Below are 26539 nucleotides of genomic sequence, written 5' to 3'. Positions count from 1 at the left end.
ACTTAACAGGGAGCAGTATTTAATATTTATCTGAAATAACTAATCACAATTTCCAACTCTTAATTACTCACAGATCTTACATTATGGTCATTGTTAACAAAGTACCAATAGAATAACCCTAAAATCAAAGGCTGAGAAGGGTTAGTGAATTTTTTTTTTTTAATTATACTGTTCACCACACAAGCTAAAAATATGCTTGACACACACAGTTGTAGGATACTATTATACAAAACATGCTATTTTCTGCAGTTCAGGTTATAGCAGAGAGAATTCCAAGGCATTCATGCCTTAATTTATTATAACTTCATTAAAATGTCTACTCTGAATATAAAAATACTTAATACCTTTTAGATGCTAACATTTTTTTTTTAGCTAAATTGTCATGGTTATGATCGACATGTATATTTATCCATCTTCACATGTGGTTTGGTCATATCGTTTATCTAAAGTACTCAAATGCAAATAGGGCACTCAATCTTTAATATATTTATCCTCAATATCTCTGTGAGGTAATGTAAGGAAGTAGTATTATGCCCATTTTATAGAGACTAAGGGTATATCTACACTTCAAAAAAAGGTGTGTTCTTAATTGAGGCTAGCTAACTCAGGTTAAAATAGTGGTGAAGACACAGCAGCTCTGCTTTTAACTTAGGTCAGCAGCTCAAGTTCAACCCCAGGTTTCTTGAGCTGCTAACCCAAGTTAAAAGCCAGGTTGCCAGGTCTTCATTGCTTTTTAAACTGCATTAGAGAACTTGAGTTAGCTAACCCCCAAACCACACCTTTTTTCTGCAGTGGAGACATATCTTAAGTGCCCAAGGTCTCACAGGAAGTCTGTGATGGAGCAGGGAATTGTACCCAAGTCGCCAGCATTCCTGGCTAGCACCCAACCCACGGGACTGGTCCCTTATTTTCTCAAAGGCCTTGACCATCAGCTCTGATAACGAAAGTTAGAATGAGCAAGTGAGGAGAATGGGTAGTAGCTAGAAGAGCCATCTCCCAAACACCTCCCATTCCAACACATTCCCCCACAGTAAGTTTATAAGAGAATAGTTTAAGTGCTTTTAGTGGAATTTTCTGTTGTTCTTCCATTTAAATGTTCATATACCGTACTAAATTTTTATATTGCAAATGTTTTACATTGCATTTTCAGATAAATATGGGCCTGATCCAGTGCCACCTGAACATAGTGGAAAGGCTCAAACAGAATTCTATGAGCTTTGGAACAGGCCCCGTATTTGTCACGCTACCCTCTTCACCTGCCATTTTTTCTAACAATATTAATTATTTTTTGAGATGTTCTGAAAGACCTGTTTACCTTTGATAACTTGGTCAGGCTGTGTACAAAGAGGTGTTATAGGATTGGTACAGTCATTGTCATAGTCCCCAGAAGCTCTAAAATTATGAATTCCCTTCAAAGTCTAAAAGAAGAGACAGAAGCATGACAGTCATAATTTGCAGAGATCATTGAAACCTATGAACGTAGCTAGCCCAGGTGAGTGAGGTAATATCTTTTATTGGACCAACTTCTGTCAGTGAAAGAGACAAGCTTTCATGCTAACTCAAAAGCCCATCTCTCACCTCATACAAGTCCACTCAATCCTACTTCTTGTCCAGCCAATCACTAAGACAAACAAGCTTGTTTATATTTACAGGAGATAATACTGCCCGCTTCTTATTTATAATGTCACCTAAAAAGTGAGAACAGGCGTTCGCATGGCACTGTTGTAGCTGGTGTTGCAAGGTATTTACACGCCAGATATGCTAAACATTTCGATACCCCTTCATGCTTCAACTTGTAGGCTCTAAACTTTTACATTGTTTTGTTTTTGAATGCAGTTATGTAAAAATAAATTCTACATTTGTAAGGTGCACTTTCATGATAGAGATTGCACTACAATACTTGTATGAGGTGAATTGAAAAATACTATTTCTTTTATTTTTACAGTGCAAATCTTTGTAATCAAAAATAATATAAAGTGAGCACCGTACACTTTGTATTCTGTGCTGTAACTGAAATCAATATTTGAAAAATGTAGAAAAAAATCCAAAATATTTATAATAAATTTAAATTGGTATTCTATTATTATTTAACAGTGAGATTAAAACTCTGGTTAATTGCGACTTTTTTTTCCATCATGAGATTAATTGTGATTTTTTTTTAATTGTTTGACAGCCATATAGTAAACTCATACTGAACTTAAATTTTAGCCATATAATGGACAAAGAAAATCACTCACCCACTTATTCACAGAAGATTTAGTTGTTGCAACCCAAAGGGCTGGAGGAGGATCAGCTGATCTATCAAGTTCCATCTGAATAATTAAACCACAGAACACTTTTAGATACCCCAAGTTTAACTTTTTTCTTTTCAATAAGTTTTTGCTTTCCAGTGACCTCCAGTCATTGCCAGATGTGCTCCAGAAACACCATTACCTTCAAGCTTACTGAAGAAATACAAGTTTCAATACATTAAATAGCTAATTGTAATTTTTAACTTTATCAGTGATTTTAAGTTTCATTACAAACAATAAAAACTATTTTAAATCTCTAGAAACATGTTAGAAATTGTGACTAGAAATATTGAATATGTTTGAGTTGTTTTTAGCTAATCAGCTGTGGTTTAAAATGTTTCAAAACTACAGTATTTTTATACATTATCTAAAGATTTTAATATTTGACAGGATGATCATTTTTAAAAAGATACAATTAAGAAAGTTCAGTACTACTAAATATGTAGAATTTCAGAAAATTAGATTCACTTGCTGGTTTACTATAGCAGTAGTGATCCATCCTAGTTAAGGATCATAGAACATTTCTATTCTAGCCCTGTGTGTGATCACAATTTTTTAAATTTCATTTTCAGTTGAAATTTTCCAGGTTTTGACCCCTTCAAAACTACACTTTAGATATGCACAATACATTTTGAATTTGGTTCTTTTGCTAAGCCAGTAAAGTGTGCAACTAAGGAAGACCAGCCCGCTCATGCATTTTAGCTGTGCACTAGAATATATACCTCTTGGGGTCCTAGCTGTTCCAATGGTACATAGCCAAATAGCTACCAGCTATGACACTCCCTCCCTCATCTTTTTTCCTTCTTTTAAAAAACAAGACCTTAGATTTTTTTTATGCAATTTCCTAAATTAAGAGAATGTTAGTGTTGCAAAATTAGATGTTCCAAAGCCCTACACAACCTTAACTCTTCTCTCCCGTGTGAGTATGCATCACAGTACAGTCTAGTTACATAACCACATACTATTTCTCAAATACAATATACTAAAATTTTTTCTTCAGACTTAGAAACACTGCTGTAAATTTTTGTAATCCCCCACCCCTTGAATACCTACATTACCAAGTTTCAGAGTAGCAGCCGTGTTAGTCTGTATTCGCAAAAAGAAAAGGAGTACTTGTGGCACCTTAGAGACTAACCCATTTATTTGAGCATAAGCTTTCGTGAGCTACAGCTCACTTCATCGGATGCATAAAGTGGAAAAAAAATTACATTACCAAGTACATGGATACATTCAGAGTGCATAGCTTTTTTGTGCAGAAAGCATTTAGGGAAGAACACAGGTAAGTTAAGATTACCTACTCCTGAGGGCATTCTGCACCAAAACACTAAAAATTCTGCACCAAAAAATTAAAAATTCTATGTACAATATTCTAAAAATTCTGCAAATTTTATTTGTCAAATAAACGTGGAGGCTTCAGCATTGCACTGGGGAGCACAGGCCACTGGCCGTACGTAAGTGGGAGATCAGCGGTGAGGCTGCACCCTACCCTGACCCAGCACAAGAACTGGGCCTGACCCAGAAACATCCCAGGGCCTTGTCTTGTATAGAATGGACTGAGTGAAGCTCGTTCACTCTTCTGGCCAAGGTGACAGTCTTGCAAGTACGATAATGGATGAAGCATTTTGAAAGGGGCTTTAAGAGCACTCTAAGTTTTAAAAGGATGACATTGAGGTTTCACACTGGAGTAAGTTCTCTGACTAGAGGGTATGTACGTATCTGGCTGTTGAGAAATCTGGAGACCACTGAACGAGAGATCAAGAACAGCAGCATCAGTGTATGATACACCCATACTGCTGCCAGTCAGACCTTGACTGCGTGAAATTAAAGTCCAGATTGTTATAACTACAGCAAATGTTCAAAACAATCTTTGGCACTGGGGCTTGCACTAGATCTAGGCCTTGTTGGACCACTCATATTGAAAAAGCTGTTTCCATTTAAAGTAAGTCTTTCTCACGGATAGCTTTCTGCTCCATGCCAGGATTTCCTGAACATGTTAGAAGCACTCCCTTTCCAGGGTGCTCAAACAACATTCAGGCCATCAGATGCAGTAACTCTGGGTTTGGATGGAACTCTTAACCCTGATCCTGTGATTGCAAGTCTGGGTGGTCTATCAGCCACAACTGTCTCAGCCAGAAGGGAGCTATAAGACTGAGTGTGACTTTGTTTCCTCTGGTTTCGGCAGTTACCTTGTTGATTAGCTGAATCAGTGGGACGGCATCTTGATTCCATTGCAGAAGGAAGGTATTCAGCAAACAAGCAAGCAAACAAAAAAACCCCACATCCCTTGTATCTGTGGATGGGTCCAGGAGGACTCCCCCATCTCAGATGTGCCTATGACTAATGCCCTGGAAGGTTACAAGGTCATGAACTGTATCTCTTTTTGCATATTATCAGGATGCAGTTAATAGTTCAGTAGCTCAAGGACATAAGTGGAATTAGGACTTTCTTGCTAATTGGATACTTTGCAGGGGTGTAGGCTCATCTGAGCCAGAGATGTAGCAGTCTCCTCTCAAGTCTGGTAAGTGGCTTCACATATGTACAGGCAGACATATGGCCTAATAATGCGACACAAGTCCGTACTGTCATAGCTGGCTGCGATTTCACATTGTTCAGTAATGACTAAAGGGAGAGGAATCTGTCTTCTGGCAAGTAAGCCCTTGCTGTTGTGGACTCTATCCTGACTCACAATTTACTCTATTGTTTGATAGGATAAAATAAATGATATTTTCTTGCAGCTCACCCAAAGACCCAGATAGGTGAACAGAGAGAGGGTGTAGTTGAGTCATGTCGGAATTCCTTGATGCGATGCTGCCTTTGATCAGCCAGGCATCTATATACAGATACACATAGATGCACCTATGGTGATGCATCTGACAGAGACTCTGGGTGCTGTGGAGAGTCCAAGGGTCAGTATCTTGTACAGGCAATGATTTGACCCCAGAATAAATCTCAAATACTTCTTATGAGCCAGGTGAATGGCAGGATGAAAGTACGCATCCTTAATAACATGAGTTACAAACCAGTCCTAAATCTAAAGTGGTGGAATGATGAAGCAAGTGTCACCATCCCAAATATGAGGCAGTGTAGGCATTTTCAGAATAACAAAATATTGCAAGAAGAAGCCTCTTCACCTGTACTCCTGCAGGACCTCTTTTACATCTCCTATGTGAAACAATGAGGCCAATTCTTTTGGTAAAAGACTCTCATTAGAAGGATCCATAAAGAGGGACAAGGGTGATTAAGACGCAAGGAAAGAAAATGGCTGGGATAGTGATAGGCTACGTCCAGCATTTGTCTAATCTCCGACTACACCTGATGGAAGTGGGAGAGGGTGACTTCCGAAGTCTGGCTGTAGAATGGTGTTTATGTGGTTCTTGACACACCTCCAGTCAAATCTGCTGCCTCTGGACGGGAGCCTGGTGCATGACAGAGCAGAGTGACAGGTGCCTTCTGGTGTAATGGGGCCACTTTCTAGGCAGGTACTCCAGTTTGTGATTGTGGGAACAAGACTGTGTTCTTTGTCGGAGTGGGGGCTGGTACAAGAAGGGCTTCTGGTATGGTGCTGGGGTATAGATTCTGCAGATCTAAGGACACCCCCAAATCCTTGAGGGAATGGAGCACCTTGTATGTCTGCTTGCTGAAGAGCTTCATGCCTTTGAAGGGTACATCCTCTACTGTCAGCAGGACTTTTCAGAATCCCAGACACCTGCAACTAGGAAACATGACACATTGCAACTTATGTAACCATGTATCAAGAAGCCACCGACTCATCCATTGCCAATAGTAGCGTGGTTTTCATTACCATGTGACCCTCCTTGATGGAGTACCTTGCATCCTCCCCAAGTCCTGAGGAAGCCTAGATAGAAAGGAGATCACCCTTTCCCTCATTAGAGAGCTGCATTTCACGAACAGGGCTTGGTAGTTCACACTGTTGAATAGGAGGGAGGTTGATAACTAGGCTTTTTGGCCAAAGAATTCATTTCTTGGAGCCCTTATCTTTTAGAATCCCCTTGGTGGACCTGTTTTTTCCCCCTGGACCTGCAGAAAACACAAGGGAACCCCAAGTTGGTTGCACATAAAAATGTCTGAAGCCCTCGAACAGGACTTGATAGAGCTTTTCTACTCACTTTGAAGTAGGAGAAAGGGAGACTGCAGCATGCAACAGTCCCTTTGCTAAGTCCAATATATTCTCATTGATTGGAAGGACAATTCTTGTCAGCACCAAGGAAATGAGGTAATTGAACAGTCTGTGCTTGTTCTTTTAAATCACCATTGTCTCAACATCCAAAGTTTCAGCTATCCTCCAAAACAGATCGTGAGCAGCCCTAAAGTTACTGATGACCAGAGTCAGGGCTGAGGTGACAGCCTCATTTAGCTAACAGAAGGATTCCTTAGATAGGGAAGGCAACTAGGAAGTGTCCTGAGCCACATCTGTTCCATCACAGGGAGGTTCTTCTGGTTCTGGTGTGGAATGCCTGGCTACTAATGTGCATGGTGACTGAGACCTCCTCTTTTCTGGTACATTGATGGAGCTCTGCTCTGGGACCTGTGGGAAGGTGGGCCCCAATAGTGCCAATAAGGCTCCAATGGTAAATTGTACCCTTACTGGCCAAACTGTCTCCTGAACCTTCTCTGTGGCTGATGGCTTGCTTCCAATCCTTCATGTTGAAAAGGATTTGGAAGACTTGCCTTTGGAGGAACGCTCTGAGTCTTCCTTATGGGATGAAGCCACTGTGCACTGAGCTGTGCTTGTGCTCAGTGTGGGTACATGACTTCGTGTCTGAAGTGGCTGGCATAGGTGCCCTGGGGTTGATGCCAATGCACTTAAGGCACTGAGGCAGTCTGTGCTGATAGTGCCGGAAGGGTCAGCACTAGCACCAACGGTCTTGGCACCCTTTTAGGGCTTCTTCTCCCTGCTGGCATCAGAGGTATGGTGCCGGGGCACTTGCCATAGCTAGCTTCCTCAACTCCAGCTTGGAGGATGGATGTCTCTTCTCCAGGATTGGACATGACCTTTATGGATTGCTTTGAGTCCCATCTCTCTCAATATTCAAGTGTGGAATGACAAGGAGTTGCAGAGGGAGCACTTGTCGGGGGCGGGGGGGGGTGTCCTTCTCTGAGTCAGAAGAAACATCTATTGTGCCCATTAAAGACATAAGATCATCATATGATGGGCAAGATTGATACTCTGTGGCTTTACAGTCTGCCATGCTGGTGTTGGTGTGAAGTACTTCACCCTGCTGTGAAGCAGGGTTGAGAGGGTCTCCCTATCCCTTTTTCTTTGGAACATCCAATAAGAAATAAGATGATAATGAGGGTGAAGAAGAATTTCTTCACAAGAGGGTTGAGACTGAAGCTTGAAAAACTATAGTGGGTTGGACACTGTCCAAGTTCTGTCTTGCTGCCACAGGCAGTAAGAGGGAACTGAGAAGGATTGCCACTGATCTGCCCTGCATGCCCTTGGATGGAAGCACCAGGAGGAACAAGGTGCATGCACAGCACCCAAGGATACTACTATTCAAACGATTCCGAGCTCATGTCCATGACACACACACACACACCCCTATAGTGGGATCCACAGACACACATTCAAAGAAGAATTTAATGGGGTGAACATTGGTTGTCTTACACATATTCTTACATACAGTTATATTTGCAGCTGTTCTGTTACATAACATGCCACAGATTAAGCATAACTATGTTTTACTGTGTACACTTTTCATATGAGTGAGTTATGGATGGTCTAGAATATTGAGCAACATACAAAGCTACCAGTTGTCACCCACATCTGATATTGTAGAAAAAAGCATCCAATTTGCGTGTTTGAGAAATAGCACGTAACCAACCCTGTAACTAAAGGCTGCTGAAATACATACACACCCGGGGGAGAGCCAAGCTTGTTTCCAAACACATGAGTACTGAACCATTGAATCTAATTCTCTTTCCATAATTCTTAATGGAAGTAATTCCCAGAGCAACTTGCTCTCTAATGCAAGGATCTAAAAAGTCCTTTTCAAAGAATGAAAATCTGCAAATCATCATTAGATTCAAAATTTTACCAGGGATCAAAATTCTCTCTTTGGGACCAGTAATTAGAACATTTTACTGGTCCTAAGAACAACTGCAATGGTCCAAAGGAATTCCAGCTTTGTTATGTTATCAGATGGTGTACCTTAAACATCAAGTCATTCCATTTACCATCTTGCATTTTAGGAGCTACCAAAAGCTCTTATGGAAGATCAAACTTGTAGCAATCTTTTAAGTAAATCAATTACCTTAAGAACTGGTGCCTTTTCTTCACAGATGAGCACACGGATATCAGGATTTCGTAAATCTGTGCAATAAATCTTCCTGTCTCTTCCTCCTGAATAAACATGAGTGAAGGCTTCATTGACCTGCAGAGCCCAAACACCTTCATCGTGGACTCGATATGTGGCTATACATCTCTGCTGGCCAAGGGACCATAGACGAATAGTTCCATCAGAGCTGCCTGAAAGACACTGAGCAACAAACATTGTATTTAAACTACACCACTAAGTACCTGGAAAAAAGTGACTGTTAAAAAAACCCCCAAAAAACAAAAGCAGTTCTTATATGGAGGCTCCAGAAATCTTACATTCATATTTTTCCATTAAGACGGTGTTAAACTGAGAATTGCAAAGTCAAAATTCTGGTCACATTTTTCTTTACCCGATGCGTATATTGTACATTACATCAACAAGAGAGACAGAGACAAAAATAGTATTGTTTTATTCCCTCCCACAAGTCTCCCTTCCCCAAACAGAAACTAACCAATATTAGTTTACAAGTAAAATAAAGGATAAAATATTCAGATGTGAAATCACAAGCTCATTTAACAATATATTTATGGCAATTCTCTTAGCTACTCATCACAACTATGCTTCAAAAGTAAAGCGAAAAGTTACAGATTATTAATTTAAGTTTAATATATTTAGATTAGAGCACTCACTTTTAGACCAAGTTTTATTTAAAAGACTTTCAATATTCTACAGAGAAAAAGTGGAAAAAACTGTTCTGTACTGAAAAAGTATAACATTTTTTATAAAGCTCTAAAGAAAAACCTAAGTGAAAGATATTTGTGCTTCAAATGAAAACCCATACCTGTGTGCCATCTCTGTTCAACAACAAAGCTTTTACATTATCCGTGTGCCCTTTAAGTTTCATCAGCTTTGCACAAGTCCTTGGATCCCATACCCTTAAAACCTGTCAAAGCAGATAAGATAATTACATATGTCATTTTCACACATGCATTGCCTATATATGAAGATACCTTTGAAGTAACTCCCATTTCTTCAAATAACTGATTCTTCCAAAAGTATAAAAAAAAATAATTGATACTTTTGCAAGATTCCTATTTTATTAAACTCACAAACACCTAACATGTTATCTGCTATCAGGAGTATTTGCAGCAGGATTTTGTTATGTTTTTACAAGACCAATTTACTTCAAATGATGACACAAGTTAAACAAGAAGATATTGATTGCAGAGTCAATTCAGAATTAGATTAGAACTCAGTGTCTAAAAAAAATTAGCAATAATTTTACTAAGGTTGAAAGAGTTCTAACAGGTCCTGCTTACCTTTTCAGTGGACCCCGATACAATTACTGTTCCCATTTGATTCATCGCAAGGCTGTAAATGGAATCTTTGTTCCCACTCAGGGAAGAAGCTAGTGCAAAGTAAGATAACAGTATTAATGCTTTGCTTTCTCCATTTGTCAAAAAACAAACACAATGCACTTGAAAATGCTGCACTTAAGAGCCAGCTGCAGGTTTTGATTCAGTATGATGGTCCAATGTGAAAAAACAGCAGTGCTTTCACCTAAGTATCTAGAATTACTTTTAATAGAAAAAGAATCTGGATAACATATTGCTAGAAAAAGCCTTCTCAATTCCTCATTTGCAATTCTGTAAAAGAATCACTATAATCATGGTACCACTGCAAAACCATTGATTGGCATTAGGATAGTTAGAGTGCTATCTGCAGCTTCTTCTCGGGCCCTCTATGTTAACTCCACTGTAAGAGAGGGATTTATAAGAGACTCTGAAATACACTGGGTTTGTGTTGCAAACACAGACTATAACATTTTGCATATGGAAATTCAGTCCCACCACTTCTAAAATTGTATTTTATAGATTAAGGAACCTTTTTCTTAGTCCTGTGGAGCAGACGTAGAACTTTTAGCTTAGGGATGTGTGCACCTGGGAAGTCGTAGTGTGGGGTAGGGATGTGTGTGTCAGAGAACTTGATAAAAAGAAAAGGAGTACTTGTGGCACCTTAGAGACTACCAAATTTATTTGAGTATAAGCTTTCATGAGCTACAGCTCACTTCATCAGATGCATTCAGTGGAAAATACAGTGGGGAGATTTATATACAGAGAGAACATGAAACAATGGGTGTTACCATACACACTGTAACGAGAGCTATCCGGTAAGGTGAAAAGAAAAGGAGTACTTGCGGCACCTTAGAGATTAACCAATTTATTTGAGCATAAGCTTTCGTGAGCTACAGCTCACTTCATCGGATGCATTCAGTGGAACAACTCTGACATCATAATCAAAAAGGCTGACAAAGGAGGTGCTGTCATCATCATGAATACATCGGAATATGAACAAGAGGCTGCCAGGCAGCTCTCCAACACCACCCTCCACAAGCCATCACCCTCCGATCCCACTGAGGGCCACCAAAAGAAACCACACCATCTGCCCAAGAAACTCCCCGAAAAACCACAAGAACAAATCCGCACAGACACACGCCTGGAACCCCGACCCGGGGCACTCCATCCACCACCCAAGATCCACAAACCATACTGTTCCCGAAGGCTTGTAGTCCATCTTTGTGTGGAATGTTGGTGTAGAGGGCTTCTACATCCATAGTGGCCAGGATGGCGTTTTCAGGAAGATCACAGATGGATTGTAGTTTCCTCAGGAAGTCAGTGGTGTCTCAAAGATAGCTGGGAGTGCTTGTAGCATAGGGCCTGAAGAGGGAGTCTACATGGCCAGACAATCCTGCTGTCAGGGTGCCAATGCCTGAGATGATGGGGCGTCTGGGATTTCCAGGTCTGTGGATCTTGGGTGGCGGATGGAGTGTCCCGGGGTCGGGGTTCCAGGCGTGTGTCTGTGCGGATTTGTTCTTGTGGTTTTTTGGGGAGTTTCTTGGGTAGATGGTGTGGCTTCTTTTGGTGGCCCTCAGTGGGATCGGAGGGTGATGGCTTGTGGAGGGTGGTGTTGGAGAGCTGCCTGGCAGCCTCTTGTTCATATTACGACCTATTCATGATGAAGACAGCACCTCCTTTGTCAGCCTTTTTGATTATGATGTCAGAGTTGTTCCACTGAATGCATCCGATGAAGTGAGCTGTAGCTCACGAAAGCTTATGCTCAAATAAATTGGTTAGTCTCTAAGGTGCCACAAGTACTCCTTTTGTTTTTGCGAATACAGACTAACACGGCTGCTACTCTGAAACCAGGTAAGGTGAGCTATTATCAGTGGGGGGGGGGGGGGGAGGAACCTTTTGTAGTGCTGGACCATTTCCAGCAGTTGACAAGAACATCTGAGGAACAGCAGGGGGCGGGGGAATAGTTTTACTTTGTGTAATGACCCATCCACTCCCAGTCTTTATTCAAGCCTAAGTTAATTGTATCTAGTTTGCAAATTAATTCCAATTCAGCAGTTTCTCGTTTCAGAGTAGCAGCCGTGCTAGTCTGTATCCGCAAAAAGAAAAGGAGGACTTGTGGCTTGCTGTTTCTCCAAAACGTAGGAGTGTGTGTAGGAGAAGGCTGTAAGGATCCCATCAGTGGAGGGCTGCAGGTGTTCCATTCCCCAATACTGGAGGAGCAGGGACACAAAATATCAGAGGAGTTCAGAGTCAACCATCCCTCAAACTTCATCAGTTTCAGAAAGAAATTCAATAGCTAAGGCATAGGCACGACTAGAATGGTGGTAATGGCACTGACAACAATTATCATAGTTCTTCTTGCAACAAAAGGCATTGTAGATGTACAGTACATAAATTCTCCACCAGGTTTTTAACACATTGCTCACCATGCAGCAGCATAAAGATTCTGTCTAGTTGAAAAACTCGTGGCTTCATTTCAGTATCCTCCTAATCATCTGGTATTGTTATCTGAAGTGTAACCTTTCATGCAAAGCCTTTTTTGTCATTCATCATCAGGATGCTTTGGCTCAGACTCTTATTGCAGAGCCAATAGAAGATCAACAAACAGGACCAAACCCCTTAAAATGAGATTTGGCAATTCAGCCATTTTAAAGTTTGTATTAGATGAAAACTGGTCTTACTCTACGTCGAGAATAGCTGCTATACATATGTAGCACCTATTTTTCTCTTTAATATTAAAACCCTCATACGCTCCCGGCTTTGTATGTAATTCATAATATAGATCAGGGGCTCTCATAACAAACTTTTTGATGGCCTCAGAGCGCGGCCACCAACTCTTTCCTGTGGCCGCTCTGACAATTTTTCCTAAAATACTCAATTAACTTTAGGAAAAACAGATAAATATGCACATATACATATCCAAATCATTGTAATTCATTTATGTAGAGCTTTTTGATAGACTCAATGATAAAAATACAGTTGTTTCTCTTCTTTACTGGACCTATACAGAATAGAAAACACATATAAGGTGCTTTGCACATTCATCTTTTTTTGTTGTTGCTTCTTTTGCTTTTTAGGTTGCTTTAAAAAAGAAACAAACAAAACACTTGTTTTGTATGCTTGTTAATATTACTTTTCACAGCAGACTTACTAGCTAGCTGGGAGTGATATTAACATACACACAAATATCAATTGTCACGGCAGACTTACTCAGCCCTGTTGAGCCAGGAGACAAATTAAGCCCTGGATGAGGAGGTGGGTAGGGAGACAGAGGGGGCAAGGGAGGTGGATGGGGAGCCAGGAAGGCAGCAGGGGCCAGGGATCATACAGGGGGTGGTGAGCCGAGACCTGGCATCCACAGCCGGAGCCCAAAGCCCCACGACCGGAGCCTGCTGTCTGTCCTCCCAGGGCTGAAGCCCGAAGCCTCACTGTACCCAGGAAAGTGTGTAACTCATTGGCTGCCTGCTTCTCTGACCTTTGTGGCTCCAGAGGAGGGCAGGGCACAACCCCTGCTGGTGGCTCTGGGGGAAGGGTCCACTGCTTTCACCCCTTCCTCGCCCCAGTCACTGCCCACGAGGCTGTAGCAGCAAGAAAAGCCCCTGGTGGCCGCAAGCACCCTCGGTGGCCGCGTTTGAGAAACGCTGAGTAGATATACCACATATGTATAGCAAAACAACATGCCTGATTTCACTGCATAAGTATATTTATATTATAGGATATTAGGAAATTACTGTTCTGTTTGCTCAGCAGCCATGATCATATTGTGGTAGGATATTATAAGTCAAAGAAAATTTATTCTTCCAGTTTCATAATATGCAGCATTTGATTACAAGAGGCCCTTTGAAACATGGGCCAGATGTAGAGCTAAATTATTCCCTCTCTTCCTGCCTAACTCTACAGACTTCACTCGGTTTTATAAATGTAAATTTGGGCAGAATTTGACCCTTAATTTCTTACCAGACTGAAAGGAAACAGTATAAGGAGCCTAAGTGGGCAAAGTTTAAGAGATATGGTGTCTCTCCATTGTAAAGCATCCAAAAGTACAAATCTTCCTAGAAACAGAAGTTTCACACCTTCCCTCTTGAAGGAAGAAAAGGAGTACTTGTGGAACCTTAGAGACTAACCAATTTATTTGAGCGTAAGCTTTCGTGAGCTACAGCTCACTTCATCGGAAACCTCTTGAAGGAGGCCTGCTTCAGAAGTAAACACTTTTCCCTCTGAATTAGAGTGCCTACATCTAGAAAGACTGGTGGATACACCCTTTTAACAAGGGTCTGTCTACTGTCAGGCTCCTTATACGGTTTTGTTTCAGTCTGGTAAGAAATTAAGGGTCAGATTTTGCCCACATTTAGCTTTATAAAACCTAGTGAAGTCTGTAGAGTTAGGCAGGAAGAGAGGGCAGAATTTAGCTCTACATCTAGCCCATGTTTCAAAGGGCCTCTGGGGCATACAATATGTTTTTCTCTAGCCCATTAGGAACATTGTTTACTGAACAATCAAGCGCTTAAGAAGAGTGATAAAACCAGAGCATTTTTTCTTTTCAGACTCTTTAGTGATTGAACTCCATAGGCACACATTTGTTTCTACTGCCTTTGAGGCATCCTCTCTACCTTCTTTAATCTCGGGTCAAAAAAATGGCCGTTGAATTATTTATAGGAATGTTCATTTGCTTCAATTTGGCCCAATATCACTACAGAAGTTTCTAATAAGCCCATCGTCACTTGATCTACAACAGCCTTACAATGTTTTCCTATGAGCCAGCTAGTAAATCTCTAAACTACTCTTGCATCTGCACCCATTAGGCTAGAAGATGACCTATCCACAGTTGTCAGAAAAGATTACTTGGAAATAGAAACTCCCAACTACTTCAACAATAACCAGTTTCAGAAAGAATCACTGGAGTAAACCATCAAAAACAAAAGCAAGAGAACATTGCCAGACATTTGAAGACGACAACATATCCATCTGCAACAACACCAAGTACTGTGTACATTCTCTGTCTTTAAAAATCTCAATGTTCCTGTTTCAGAGTAACAGCCGTGTTAGTCTGTATTCTCAAAAAGAAAAGGAGTACTTGTGGCACCTTAGAGACTAACCTATTTGAGCATAAGCTTTCGTGAGCTACGGATGCACCCGATGAAGTGAGCTGTAGCTCACGAAAGCTTATGCTCAAATAAATTGGTTAGTCTTTAAGGTGCCACAAGTACTCCTTTTCAATGTTCCTGCAAACTGTTTATATGTTCTATTACATTCATTCCAAGCACACAATCTTTAAAACAGGGCTTGAAAAATCCACGCACCAATGATTAGTGAGATACTCTTCTCTAGCCAGAGCCTCAGCCATAAATTTCTGCAGAATATTAGCTTTCTTTTTTTTTAAAAAGTGTTTCTACCCCTCATGGTAACCTAACCTTCCAATGTGAACTACATATAAACCAAAGCGACATGTTCTTCCTGATTCTACACACACACACACACACCCCCACCCCTTCAGTGTCTCTGCTATTGTTCACAGCTTTAACAAACAGTGCAGGAGTAAACTTAACGAAACGGGTCATTTTCGTTGCTGTTATTCAGAACCCTATGGCAACAATGTCAGAGAAAACCACCCATCTTCTCAGCAGCCAGAATGCTCTAGAGGGAGGAAAAAGAGAAAGCTTCTCTCTTAACCACTTTATTTTTTAGTGCAGGAGGTGATGCTTTGTAGTGCTTCATGTAAGACATCTACTAAACAGAAGCTGCTATTAAAGACTAACTCACAAAAAAAAAATCTACAAAAACAGAGAGGAGTCCAGTGGCACCTTAAAGACTAACAGAATTATTTGGGCATAAGCTTTCGTGGGTAAAAAGCCCACTTCTTGTATTTGAAGTCTGTTTTTGAAGTTTTTTTTTGTTGAAGTATGGCTACTTTTAAATCTGTTAATAGAATGTCCAGGGAGATTGAAGTGTTCTCCTACTGACTTTTGTATGTTACCATTCCTCATGTCTGATTTGTGTCCATTTATTCTTTTACGTAGAAACTGTCTGGTTTGGCCCATGTACATGGCAGAGGGGCATTGCTCGCACTAGCAGATGTGCAAATGACGGTATCTATCACATTAGTAGATGTGCAGGTGAATGAGCCCCTGATGGTGTGGCTCATGTGGTTTGGTCCTCTGATGGTGTCGCTAGAGTAGATATGGGGACAGAGTAGGCAACAGACTTCAAAGAGAAACTGCAGAACCGCAATTTATTTGCGAAATTACCACCATTAATTTGGGCTTGAATAGGGACTGGGAGTGGCTGGCTCACGACAAAAGCAACTTTCCCTCTCTTGGTATTGACACCTCCTCACCAATTATTGGAGTGGACCAAACTCACCCCGATTGAATTGGCCCTGTCAACACTGGTTCTCCACTTGTAAGGTAACTCCCTTCTCTTCATGTCAGTATATTTATGCCTGCATCTGTAATTTTCACTCCATGCATCTGAAGAAGTGGGCTTTTTACCCATGAAAGCTTATGCCCAAATAAATGTGTTAGTCTTTAAGGTGCCACCGGACTCCTCGTTGTTTTTGTGGAAACGGACTCACACGGCTACCCCTCTGACAAAAAAAAAAAAAAAGGATGTATTGACAGTGCTTTTCCCAGTAGCTGGGGTTAACTGGGATTCACCAGGGCATTGCTCCTAGACCTCCTTAGTGTTCACTCCCACCTTACCCCACCCTCTCCTTTTGTATCTATATCTGCCTATCGCTGTAGACCTTCCATTAGTAGGAATTAGGTATGTTTATCAAGCTCTTCTTTAAAAGATTAATTGTATTAATTTCTGCTTCGGCCTAAATACAGAAGATGGGAAGTACAATATGCCGAAAAAGCAGTAAACTAATATCCCATTGGAAAACTACTACAATGTATTAATTGAGGAGCTAAGAGCTTTTGAAGCTAAAGCTCTATTGAGTCTAGATGAAATACAGACTCATTACATTATGTTCAAAGAGATTTACCCTGTATTCTAGAATCTGTAATGATCAGATGCTCTAGTTTTTCAGCTAAGATTATGTTTGGCAATAAACTGAGATTAAAATAAAAAAGTAAACAATGATGAGAATTACCTGAATGTTTTATATATACTATTGGTACTTTTTAGCAAATATTAATGCTTTTAGTATATTGAATTAATTTACATATTAACTACTCTCCCAAAATCTTTAAGGTATTAGCAAAGTGTATTTGAATAGTAAGGCCAGAGTGTTGGTCCATAACATGTGAATAACTTATATTCAGGAATTTTTATGATTATTAGACGATAATCCATCATGGCTGGCACCTGCACGTCTGTGAGAAAGCAGGTGTCCAGGATAAAGTCCTCCTCAAACTACCAAAAGGGTCTACTAAGATATAAGCAGGATTGATAAGGAACAATTGTTATTGTAGAAGCTTTCTGCAATGATGAAATGGGAATCCATTAAAAGATGTTTTGGGAAATGTCGGTTGTCCTAGATGTTAGGGATAATGACTAGATTAGATTAGAATTCCCTTCTTGCTTATCAATCATGTAACCTAAAGATACCATAAACGAAATTCCATAAGTAACGAGAAACAAAACGATTAAAACATAAGATATAGAGAAAGCGATCATGGGAAAATATTTTTCCAACCCCAAAAGGGATTTCTTTTTCTCATACCCTATAAAAAGACAGAGGTACTGGGAATTAGGTAGAGGATGCAAAATTGTTGGCATCTCACCAGATACAGAGAAGAGAAAGACAAAGGTCATCTCTTTGCCTTACACCAAGCGTGGTAATGCAGTGGCACTCAACCTTTCCCGACTACTGAATCCCTTTCAGGAGTCAGATCTGTCTTGCATACCCCCAAGTTCCACCTCACTTAAAAACTACTTGCTTACAAAATCAGACATAAAAATACGAGAGAGTCACAGTGCACTATTACTGAAAAATTGCTTACTTTTTCATTTTTATCATATCATTATAAAATATATCAACTGAAATAAAAATATTGAACTTACATATACAGCAGTATAAACAAGTAATTGTCTGTTTGAAATTTTAGTTTGTACTGACTTCGCTAGTGCTTTTTATGTAGCCTATTGTAAAATTAGGCAAATATCTAGATGAGTTGATGTACCCTCTGGAAGACCTCGGCATACCCCTGGTTGAGAACCACTGCAGTAATGTATCTATTCTTTCTGTATAGTGCTGTACTAATTTCCAATTCATAATCTTTGATTTAAATTACTAAAAAACAGGTTCAAATGGAATTATTTAAATTATTAAATTCAAACATGTAACAATACACACACACAAACACTCAAGTTTACTGTCCTAAATTGAACTAGTGGAAAATGTTAATAAATGAGTTATACAGTATTTTAATTTTTCTCAAGTACCTACTTGTGACAGTGTTGTTTGAGGCAGTCAGTGCTGTTAGAGTATTTACATCCCAGAGGAATATCTGTCTGTCCAGCCCGGCAGATGCTACCAGTTCTTTATCTTTTGCATATGCTAAGGCCTTCACATAATCCTACAATAAAATGGGTACAGCAACATGACATTACAGAACCAGCAAATAACCTTCGGTATGAAGTCTGCATCTAAATACGTACACTATTTTTTTAGAACAGTAATGATCATTTATGCATCTTTAATTCATGCCTTTTACCTTATGTGTCCTTAGTGTTGACATGCAAAATCCCTTATGTGCATTCCACACTTTAACAGTAGTATCTGAAGAAGCAGATATCACTAAATGGAAAAGATTGGTACATTTTAACAGATTATTTCATCAGAGCATGTGAAGCTCTTAATATCTTTTAGTTTCTCTTCAAAGATTAGAGGAATTGTATATCTTTGCTGTTCATACAATACACTTTACCGAAACTTATTTTATATACTAACAATGCAAAAAGTTACCCAAGTTGTAGCAAGTGAAGCAGTTGGTAACAGTCATATACTTAATAAATTTCTGAATGCCATATTTTCCCATTTTATACTATTAAATACTGAACAAAGTAAAGAGATACTTACATGTTTTACCATTGCAACAAAGTACAATATCGTTTACCCAATCAGTGTGATGTTCCATAGATGCTATATAAGGGTCTTGCTGGAATTAAAAATAAATTGTATGAGGTCCCTTCAACATTGGAAAAGACTAAACTGTTTTTTGGGTTCAGTTGTGATATCCCCTTCTACCTCTCATACTGATTAGCAGTTATTTCAAATAGTCCCACCGAAGTCAATGGGGCTACTTGTGATAACTACCACCCGGCAATATGAGTAAGTGGGTCATAATTTGGGCTTTAGTAAAAATCATATTTTGAAATACTTTATATGTGGAATAGTTGTTATACTGAAGTTTAATCTCATACCATTTTATAATGCTTATTTGTGTACAGCATGACAGCTGTGCAAGGCACCAAGTAAACTTAAGACAAGATTCCTAAGCAAAGGAGCTCACAACCTAAAATCCTAAAGGTGCTGAGCTAAGGACACTCATCACGTTGCAAGATCTGACCCTAATTAAGACAGACAACAGGTTAGTAAAACATAACATGCCAGGGGAGAAGAATGGAGACAGATCCTGATAAAATAAAGGGGAATGGGAAAAGCGGAAAAAGGAGTCTCCTTAGGATACAAAAAAAAAAAAAAAAAAAAAAAGATCAACCTAAATAGCAGTAACTTAAGAAAAAAGTCCAGATCCTTCAAAATAAAGTACATTAATAAGCAAAGCAACTCCATAATCTTACCTGATGTAATTTCCCCCCCCAACTATATACTCTTTATTATCTACTTTTGTTGTATTCTCTTAACATAGACTGTAAGCAATTTGGGGTATGAATCACATCCTATTTGTCTGTAAAATGCCATGCATTTTTAATAGCATAAGGATAGCTACAAACCCTTAGAAAAATGTCAACATTGTAATAATCTGGTTTAAATTAGTCCACCTGACAGAGTCCGCTAATATAAAAAGTGACTTTTTAAATTAATAAAAAAGACTACGTCTCTTTGCTTACCTTGTGCTGATTGACACTCCATATCCTTATTATAGAGTCTCGACCCGCCGTGAAGAGTCTGTTTAATGCTGGATCCAGCTGGAGTGCATTTACACCATTTCGATTATACTTCTCTACCTCATCTCTAATCACATAGGAGACCTAAAATATATTTATACAAATCTGATTATGGTATTCAGATATTTAGTCTACATGAAAGAAGTGACTCTATAGCCATTTCATTTTTAATAGCACCTTCCATTCAAAAATCTCAAAGAACTTTACAAACATTAAATAACCAAGTCTCAGCATCCTCTGTGAGACTGACAGCCATTATTCCCAATTTACAGATAGAATAATTGAGGCACAGAGAGGTTAGGAGATTTGTTCCAAGTTTCATAGATGACTTTGTCAGAGTCTGGAACAAAACTAAAAGGAAGGACAGTTCAGTGGTTAAAGTGCTAGCCTAGGCATTGTGAGACCTGGGTTTAATTCCCTGTTGTGCGACAGACATAGTATATGTCCCCGGGCAAGTCACTTAGTCTGTGCCTGGGCTCCCCAGTTGTAAAGTGGGGATAACAGTATCTCTTTACCTCACAACATTTTTGATTATGAGGTGCTTAGGCAACGGGGGCTATAATATCTAAGACTGAAAGAACCCAACTCTCCTTACTCTTAGTCCTGTGCTTTAAAAGGGACACAGTCTTGAAAATTATTTCCTTCTGAAAAAGTCTGCTGTTATACAGAACTCATAAGATTACACGAACAATAGTTATTTTTCCAATTACTTTTCCATTTGACAGCACTGTGCATATTATTCATTAAACTATTTTGCTGATGATCAGTTGTACGCCTGTCTTATGCACTATCATGACATAACTCAGGCATAGCAATGAGTCAAACGTACATGTTTGGTCTTCTAAAATCTCTACAAGATGTAATTGGAATAACATGATTTTAAGGTCTGTTATAATATATCCTGCCACAGCAAGAAACACGTGCGTACACAAGTGTTTCCAACACCTGTAAACTTTTTACAAGCAGTAAACATTCGGTCCCTGAATTATTACTTATCTATTACAACAGTCCCAGGAGACCCAAAACTAGATCAGAGCCCCCATTGTGCTAAGGTGTTGAACAGATACCTATTAAAAATACAAAAAACAAACAAACAATCCTCCCCTCAGTGTCTTCTTGTTCATCAGCCACCCTCCTTCCCTGTATAGCCCCAAGCCCCTCTCCCACTTGTTCCATCCTTTGTGGCCTGGCTCTCAATACTGCTAGATTCTCCCACCTACTTGAATCCCATCTATAATCTCTCAGCTCCTCCTACTAAGGTCTCCACAATATACCCTACCTCCTTACTCTGCCAAAACAATCACCATCTCCTCCCAGGGGCTGGGCCCATCTTCTCACCTGCACTTTCTACCACCCTGCTGTAAGGATAAGGCCTTTTCCTGTAGACATACTGTAAGGTCTGAGGCCTTTGTCTGCAGCTAGATTAGGAAAGCAGCAGCCATGAGCTAAAAAGCAGAACGTCATATCCTCACATTCCATCTAAATTATATTAAAACAATGTAATGTCGGGCTGTTAAGGTGATCCTGTCTTAATAGTAACCACCATCACCAGATAAAGAAACACATCTTAAGACGGTTAAAGAAAACTTTGCTTGATAGCATTCTGTCTGGCAAGAAATCATTTATCAACGGTTGTGATGGTAAAATCTATACTTCTATTGTTTTCCCTGTATGGTCCCTCCTTCTCTATTGTTTATCTGTATGGTCTCTGTCTGGTTCTTTGATTGTTTCTGTCTGTTGCATAAGTAATTTTGTTAGGTGTAAATCAACTATGGTGGTGGGGTATGATTGGTTAAATCGTTTTACAATGTTAGGATTGGTTAGAAAATTGTTTAGTAATATTTTAGTAAAACGATTGGTTAAGGTACAGCTAAGAAGGACTCAAGTTTCACTATATAAACTGGGGTCCAAAAGGAACTTCTTTGGAACCAACTCCAGGACACAGCCCCAAGATCAGAGTTGCCAGACCTCAATACTCTGCTAATGACACCATGGAGAAGCTGGAGTTCCCCAGATGACCGGATCCAATAAGGCAGATGAACTTTTCTTGACGGCCAGCCAGGAAGTGGTGAGCATTGTATACTTAGCATGTGATTGTTAATAAATAGAGATTAAGTAGAATATTACTGTGTAAGGCTCTTTCACTAGTAAAAGATCCCGCAAATTCGCAGAGTGTAAGGTTAAGCCTTGAGCCTGTGAAAGGGTAAAGATGGGTGCCCTAGAGCAGGGATGAGGAACCTCCGGCCCGCGGGCCAGATCCGGCTCATTGCTTCATTTCATCCGACCTGTGGCAAGTCTCCGCGCTGAGTGCCGGAAGCCCTGAGCCTCGGCGCCCCCCCGTGGGGCTGAAGCCATAAGCACCAGCTCGCCCCACCGCAGTGGGAAGCTAGGGTTACATCTGGTCAGCTCCGCGCAGCTCCCGGAAGCAACCAGCATGTCCCCGTGGCCCCTAGGCACAGGAGCAATCAGGAAAGCTGTGTGCTGCCCACGCCCCCAGTGCTGGCTCTGCAGCTCCCACTGGCTGAGAACTGCGGCCTATGGGAGTGGTGCCTGTGGGTGCGGGCAGTGCGCACCATGCAGAGCCCCCTGGCCCCTCCACTAAGAGGCTGGATATGTCAGCTGCTTCTGGGAGAAGCGCAGAGCCAGGGCAGGCAGGGAGCCTACCTTAGCCCTGCTGACCGGGAGCTGTCTGAGATAAGCGCTGTCCAGCCAGAGCCTGCACCCTGAACACCCTGCTCGAGGTCGGAACCCCCTCCCGCACCCTAACTCCATCCCAGACTCCACACCAGCACCCCAACCCTGAGCCTGCTCCCGCACTCCAAACCCCTCTTCTGCACCCCAAACCCCTCATCCCCAGCTCCACCCCAGAACCTGCACCCCCAGCCAGAGCCCTCACTCCCTCCAGTACCCCAACCCCCTGCCCCAGCCCCCTCCTGCACCCTGAACCCCTGATTTCTGGCCCCATCCTGGAGCCTAGGGGAAGCGCTGAGCCTCCATGCCTCCCCCAAGGGCTGTATGTAGCCCATGACTGATTTTTTTTTGTGCGTCAATGGTCCCTGATAGAAAAAAGGTTCCCCACCCCTACCCTAGAGCGTAACATTGAGCCCTGAGCCCTAGGAACTGGGTAAAGGTGAGTGACATAGAGCGTGCGAACAACAGAGAATTTTGTGCGGGTAACACTGCCATGTTCTGTCAGTTATGTGCTGCCATATAGTTTGTATTTATGATTCTCTTATGGCTCTAAATCAGCATTTTAAGAAGAGAGATGCTGTCAATCTGGAGACGTGTCTTGTTATCTTCAAAGATGACGCGGACAAAAGTGTACGGCTTCAGGTAAGAGAACAAGTAAAAAAGGGAAGAAAATGTGAGATTTCTGTCTACAGCATCAGAAAGCCTTCTGATAAACACAGATGGGCATAATGATGTTTCATTTATGTAGTTATTTTTGTAGTATAGATGGAGGCTGTATAGTGTGCTGCTACTCCACTCCTTAGCAAGGCCTGAACACACTGCCTCTACATTGTTAAGAGTCCTTGCTTGACTGAAAGAAAAGGAGTACTTGTGGCATCTTAGAAACTAACCAATTTATTTGAGCATGAGCTTTCGTGAGCTACAGCTCACTTCATTGGATGCATACTGTGGAAAGTATAGAAGATCTTTTTATACACACAAAGCATGAAAAAATGGGTGTTTACCACTACAAAAGGTTTTCTCTCCCTCCACCCCACTCTCCTGTTGGTAATAGCTTATCTAAAGTGATCACTCTCCTTACAATGTGTATGATAATCAAGGTGGGCCATTTCCAGCACAAATCCAGGGTTTAAAAAGAACGGGGGGGGGGGGGGGGGAAATAGGAAAAAACAAGGGGAAATAGGTTACCTTGCAAAATGACTTAGCCACTCCCAGTCCCTGCTTGACTGGTTGTGCAAGAGAACACAGTATAAAATAAAAGCCTGGTCTGTATAGCAAGACAAAGCACTAGCCAGAAAATAGATAGTTTTCAGATTATTCGTATTCAGTCCATGAAGACAGGCAACTTTCCTGAAAAACTAGAGTAGAAACAACTCACACTGTTAGCTACAAGATGCTGGGTACTGGCAGCTCAAACTAGATGATCATGGTCATCAGGAAGAAATGTCCTTTCTCCTTGTGACATACTGCTATAGTTGAGATCAGCAGAGGCACTCAAGTTACAGCACCTCAATGTAAGTGAGAGGGAGATGATGGCAAGGCGTCCACTATAAGTCATTCTCGACTTTGGAACTTGCTTCTCCGCTGGGGTCTTTCACAGCCTAGATTAGTTAGCCTTCTAGGCACACTGCAAAGCCAATCATTTCCTCACCTCCCACTTCACTAAGGATGTTTTGAAGGGTATGGGCTGACGTGGACATGTTTGTGGGCAGTCCTTTGTTTACATTCATGTTGTAATTTTTAAATTTATGTGACAGGCACCCAGAGCACTTGATGGGCGCCTATAATTTTATTAAACATTAAAATTAAAAATAAATGATAGCCCCTTTCAGTAGCACTATTTGTGAAGAGTGTTTGGGGTGGGAGGATAACTGGTTACTTTTGCATATGAGTGAGACTTTTATGGGATTAAGTGAAGAAAAGGTTCATATATTTCTTGATCAAACCCACACAAGCAAACTTGCAAAACTTAATATTCTAGCATGAGAAGAGATAAGCAGCTATGTTTCCCCACTAACCAACATACAATTCTTATATACTATTGGCACAGACAAACTATGGTAGTGAAATCATCTCGTACAGAAAGGAGACAATAAGACAGTCATTTCTGCTTTATTCTGTGACTGATCAGGCACATCAATTAAATTATTCTGCTCTAGAGGTCCTTGAAATATTAGTTGTTGGCTAAGCAGTTGCTTTTCACATTGTGCAAATGCACATCTGATTAGGGAACAACTGAGAACTGTTAACGACTCACTAGAATGTTCATCAGGGAGAGACTGTACTTGTTTCCTGGTTTCATAAAATAGCAGCTATATCAAAAGATTTAAATAAGGGTCTCTAAAGTTCCTTTCAGTCATGAGACCTGAAAACATATGGATCTAAATTCTAAGTGAAAATACAGGGGAACTCAGGCAAACCAAGGCCTGATACTATTAAGAAGCCACTGCAGACTAACACAGAATAGCATTGCCTCTTTTTCTGTAGATTGCACAATCGTAAAACACCTGAATAAGTCAACAATTAAAGCAATCGAGACCAACAACAAAGAAAATAAAGACATAGCATCTCTATGGATAGAAATTCCAGGCATGAATAATAAGAGTATAGCAGCAGAAATATACTACCGACCACCTTAAAAGGATAGTGATTGTGAAATACTCAGGGAGATTAGAGAGGCTCCAGAAACAAAAAACTCAGTGATAATGACAGGTTTCAGAGTAACAGCCCTGTTAGTCTGTATTCGCAAAAAGAAAAGGAGTACTTGTGGCACCTTAGAGACTAACCAATTTATTTGAGCATGAGCTTTCGTGAGCTACAGCTCACTTCAAATAAATTGGTTAGTCTCTAAGGTGCCACAAGTACTCCTTTTCTTTCAGTGATAATGGGTGATTTCAACTCTTCCCATATTGACTGGGTACTTATCACCTAGGAGGGAGGCACAGATAACAATTTTAGACACCATTAGTAACTACTTCTTGGAGCAGTAGTCCTGGAATCCACAAGAGAAGAGGCAATTCTTCATTTAGTCCTAAGTGGAGCACAGATCTGGTTCAAGAGGTGAATACAGCTGAAGTGAGCTGTAGCTCACGAAAGCTTATGCTCAAAGAAATTGGTTAGTCTCTAAGTTGCCACAAATACTCCTTTTCTTTTTGCGAATACAGACTAACACGGCTGTTACTCTGAAACCTGACAGCTGAACTGCTTGGTAATAGCGACCATAATATAATTAAAATTCAACATCCTTGTAGGGAGAAAAATACCAAAAAAAACACCCCCCCCACCACAGTAGCCTTTAACTTCAAAATGGGGGATTACACAAAAATGAGGAGGCTAGTTAAATGGAAATTAAAAGGAACAGTCATAATCGTGAAATGTGTTCAAGCTGCATGGAAACTTTTAAAAAACACCATAATAGAGGCTCAAAACTATATGTATACCCTAAATAAAAAAGAAAAAACAGTAAGAGACCAACAACAAAGAAAATAAAGACATAAAAAAAAAAAAGCCACCATAGCTAAACAGAGTAATAGAGGAGTACTTGTGGCACCTTAGAGACTAACCAATTTATTTGAGCATAAGCTTTCGTGAGCTACAGCTCACTTCATTGGATACATCTGCTGAAGTGAGCTGTAGCTCACGAAAGCTTATGCTCAAATAAATTGGTTAGTCTCTAGGGTGCCACAAGTACTCCTTTTCTTTTTGCAAATACAGACTATCATGGCTGCTACTCTGAAAAGAGTAATAGAGGCAGTTAGAGAAAAAAAGACATCCTTTAAAAATTGGAAGTCATATTCTAATGAGTAGAACAGAAAGGAACAAACTCTGGCAAGTCATGTGTAATAGT

At 40.4% G+C, this 26539-nt stretch overlaps 1 protein-coding gene across 1 annotated transcript in view; it reads right to left on the bottom strand.

Moving 5' to 3' along the window:
• Positions 1-26539, bottom strand: part of WDR48 (WD repeat domain 48) — a 52951-nt gene that overhangs the window by 16944 nt on the left and 9468 nt on the right. Inside the window, exons 2-10 of the mRNA XM_077808411.1 lie at positions 19945-20085; positions 18953-19031; positions 18588-18670; positions 18320-18449; positions 9892-9980; positions 9414-9515; positions 8567-8791; positions 2238-2312; positions 1316-1418 (exon numbers count right to left, since the gene is read on the bottom strand). Coding sequence (XP_077664537.1) covers positions 1316-1418; positions 2238-2312; positions 8567-8791; positions 9414-9515; positions 9892-9980; positions 18320-18449; positions 18588-18670; positions 18953-19031; positions 19945-20085 — 1027 coding nt within the window. The remainder of the gene's footprint in view (positions 1-1315; positions 1419-2237; positions 2313-8566; positions 8792-9413; positions 9516-9891; positions 9981-18319; positions 18450-18587; positions 18671-18952; positions 19032-19944; positions 20086-26539) is intronic.

Source organism: Eretmochelys imbricata, chromosome 2, assembly GCF_965152235.1.
Source record: "Eretmochelys imbricata isolate rEreImb1 chromosome 2, rEreImb1.hap1, whole genome shotgun sequence".
Classification (NCBI taxonomy): domain Eukaryota; kingdom Metazoa; phylum Chordata; order Testudines; family Cheloniidae; genus Eretmochelys; species Eretmochelys imbricata.
The sequence above is the reverse complement of the archived record's forward strand: the minus strand, read 5'-3'. Positions and strand labels throughout refer to the sequence as shown.